The following is a 3,497-nucleotide window of genomic DNA, read 5'->3' as shown; positions in this document are numbered from 1 at the left end:
GCTTCGACCACCCACCAACCTGTGTACACAAAATAAATATCGAGTTGATTTTCCTTTGAAGAACTTAAATCCTTTCTGAGCATTCAACATTACATCATTGCGAAAAAACAGATCGCAGCCTACTTTCAAACACGTGCTCTTGACGTTTGAACTTGATGCCCCCGGTTCGCTACCTCGACGTCGTCGTATTCACCGTCTTCGAAGCATCCACAGAGGGATAAGAGACTTAATTGATACCAACAGCAGCTTACGAGCAGGCAGGCAAGTGGAGCGGTAATTTCCATTTAGAGAGAATGCTTGTCGGAATTTTCTCTATTATTCAATTGGCATCATAATTTCGTTCCCGGGCTGCTGCCACCACCACCAACCATAAATAGCTGGTGGCAAGAAGAAAAATGGATCTTGTTTGGCGAGCGAGGGTAGTGCCAGTTTTCCCAAACTGGTATTGAGACGCATATAGCTGCTATTGTATCTACCTCCGGGGTGGGTTACAGGGGTAAGGTTGACTTCAGGTAGTTTATCTTCGCACTCTCGTTTTTTTTCTTGATCTGCGGTTGCCCCTTGATTTGTTATGATTTAATTGATGTTACCGTACAACGGAATGAAAGAGGCATGCAGCAGTTATGCTATGTGATGGGAGAATGACGGCATTGTAATCTATGAGGTTATGCCATTGCAACTTTCTGGCTGCCAAGGTCTTTGAAACGGAAAGTGCAAAAGCATTGGTGATTTTAAGTCAATATTGGAAATACACTAATTTTTCTTTGAAGTTCGATAAATGCACATGTATAAAAGAAAATACTGATCGATGTCGCCTCGTAGCTTATTTGCAACCTGACAGAATTTTTCTTTGAGAGCGGACCGTTGAACTTTATATTTCAGTGCAATAAAGCACCAACTTGCGTACACGTCTTTAAACTCTGATACCCTTTAAAATGTTGGATATTACTTGGCTTGCTTGTGCCACCGAATGTGTACATACATTTATATACACAGCTTGGGATGGGAGGATTTGATAAATGATATAAATAATTGAATATTTTTAAGGCAATCTTTATTTATTCTTATACAGAGTCACAACATAAAGTTCTTCAATTCACATACGGCGAATCATTTGAAGTTCTAAGATAGAAATCACCCCCAATCTTTTCACTGTGGACACCGATAACGTTCGCAGGGTTCAGACCACACGATTTCAAGAAATAAGAAATCCAATTGAAACACTTCCGCCCCTTGTAAGACATCGCTGGATCCAAAGAAAGTCGGAACAGTGAGGTCGCATGCAAATGGCTACAAATGATTTGATCCGCCATCTCAGCATCACTCGTCAGCGGCAGGACACAGTTCGGCTGCGGTGCGTCTCCTCCGTTGGGATAGAAGTTCTCATGTCCATCTCCCTTACCCACACCAAGAGTTCCACGCGAAGTGATGATCATCTGAACGTACTTGGCGTCACTGCTGTCCAACCGGTACTGCATGCCGTGATCCAGAGGCAACGTGAACAAAGGACCCGCTGGATCAATTCCGTAGATGGCTCCGAGCTTACCGTTGAGGTTGTACCCAACCTGACCGCAAATCTGTGCCCCCAAGCTGTGTCCCGCCAGAGTGACTTTGTCGAATTCCATTCCTTCTTTGTTCAGGAAGTTGATGAACTGCGTCATGTAGCCCGAAACGAGGAGAGTGTGCTTCCTAGCTGATTGGAAGTAATTGTATCTCGCCAGATTACCCCATCCAACGATGCAAACATTGGTATCCATGTTGGTCAAAGCGTCACGGGCAGTGTTCTGAATCCAGTTTTTGGTATGGTCGTCCAACCAACCGTGGGTAACCAGCATGATCGGTTTGGTGAAGTCGATTTTCTTACGCACATCGGGATCATCCAGGTAGGTCTGATTCATCTCCGGGGCCTGTCGGTTTCCGCACCAAAATGTGACATCTTCTTCGATCGGTGTTGTAACCTCTCCTGAGAGCAGAAGGCCCATGTCGTTTCTGGACTTGGCGAATGCAATGTCGATGGCGGAAGCCAAGTTGTAATCCGTTGACGTGTTGAAGATGTTCAGCAGGCCACAATTGGCTGAGCCTAGTGCGGAGAGCACTGCGAGGAGCGGTAGTAGAACTGAGTGTAGAGACATGTTGCCTTCACCGACGATGGACTGTTTCTGGTGATGATTTGAGTCCGGACGACTTATATAGTTTGAACAGGTAGGAATTTTTGAAATTTTGTTTCGCTTACCTCGAAAATCTTGTTTACTGTATCCCGTATGACAATAAAACAGGAAACAAAAAAATACTGCAGGTAAATCCATTAGCAGCATGAGTTGTAAATGTATGTCCTTCGGAATGTTGTTTTTTTTTCATGCTTTCTATGCTTTCTTCGTTAGATACGATTTCCGACCGTAGATAAAGTGGTACATACCTAAACTATTTTTGTCAATTCTGAGTTTTTTACATAAACGACTCCTCTTTGAAAAGATCTATGGATTTACTTGAGCATTCTGCATTCTGAGCAGCGCTTACAATGTTCTTCAATTTATACCACTCTAGAATCTTTAGTCTTAAATCAAGGCTAAATAATAAAGACATACGCATATACCTGAGAAAAACTCATAGTTTCTTCCTCTGTGCTTTTGTGAAACAACTATTTAGTACCGAGCTTAATATGTTTTAGCCTACATAATTGGTTTTCCTATTAATGGTAACTCATATGCATTAGTATTGCACCAGTATATTTTTTGCTTCGATTCAAGCGTTTTTCAAATGATAACGCTTTGTATTTCTTAGTCTTTTCTGAGACAAAATATAGAGTTACTAAGTACCAGATTTAATCCTATACGGTTTGTATGATTTTAAGTTTGTATATTTTTTATTCACAGTCAATTAGTTACAGTCGAATCTATACATCTCGATGTTCCATATCTTGTTATCTCTATATGTCGATAATTGGCTCGGTCTCTTCAATCTACATACAGTTTTGCTTTCTAGATCACGATAACCTCCTCATATCGATATCTCTCTACCTCGATGTTTTATGGCCATAATTTGTTCAGGAATATCTCTCGCTATGTCGATATATTAAAATTTCTAGGCTACTAGACCATCTTGGGACAATAACAAACTCATCAAAAACAAGAAATGACATTTGTTTTGTTGTCGTTTTCCATAGCATTTTATAGGATCTAGTACCCATTCTGTTAATTCTGATTTTTTAAACATAAACGACTCCTCTATAAGTTAATCACGGATTCATCCAAAGAGCTCCAAAATATTATTCAAACAAATTCAATATTTCTGGCAGGAATCTAAAACCAAATACAAAGAAAGGGGACGAAATCCATTAAAAAGGAGTGAGATGTTATGTTACTTGTGTTGCTTTTAAAATAATGCTATTTATGCCGTTATGTAAAGGGTGTACGGAATCAAATTGCACCACTTTGAACTACTCGCCAAAAATTAGTCTATCAACCGATTGTCATGAAATTTTCAGGGACTGAAATACA

The 3,497-nt window shown here is 40.5% G+C and overlaps 1 protein-coding gene across 1 annotated transcript; it reads right to left on the bottom strand.

Moving 5' to 3' along the window:
• Nucleotides 1-1,037: 1,037 nt before the first annotated feature.
• LOC134213679 (lipase member I-like) lies at nt 1,038-2,174 on the bottom strand. Its single transcript, XM_062692948.1, has one exon. The coding sequence runs from the start codon at nt 2,130-2,132 to the stop codon at nt 1,092-1,094; it is 1,041 nt and encodes a 346-aa protein (XP_062548932.1). The 5' UTR covers nt 2,133-2,174; the 3' UTR covers nt 1,038-1,091.
• Nucleotides 2,175-3,497: the final 1,323 nt, after the last annotated feature.

This window comes from Armigeres subalbatus, chromosome 2 (genome assembly GCF_024139115.2).
Source record: "Armigeres subalbatus isolate Guangzhou_Male chromosome 2, GZ_Asu_2, whole genome shotgun sequence".
Taxonomy (NCBI): Eukaryota; Metazoa; Arthropoda; class Insecta; order Diptera; family Culicidae; genus Armigeres; species Armigeres subalbatus.
The sequence above is the reverse complement of the archived record's forward strand: the minus strand, read 5'-3'. Positions and strand labels throughout refer to the sequence as shown.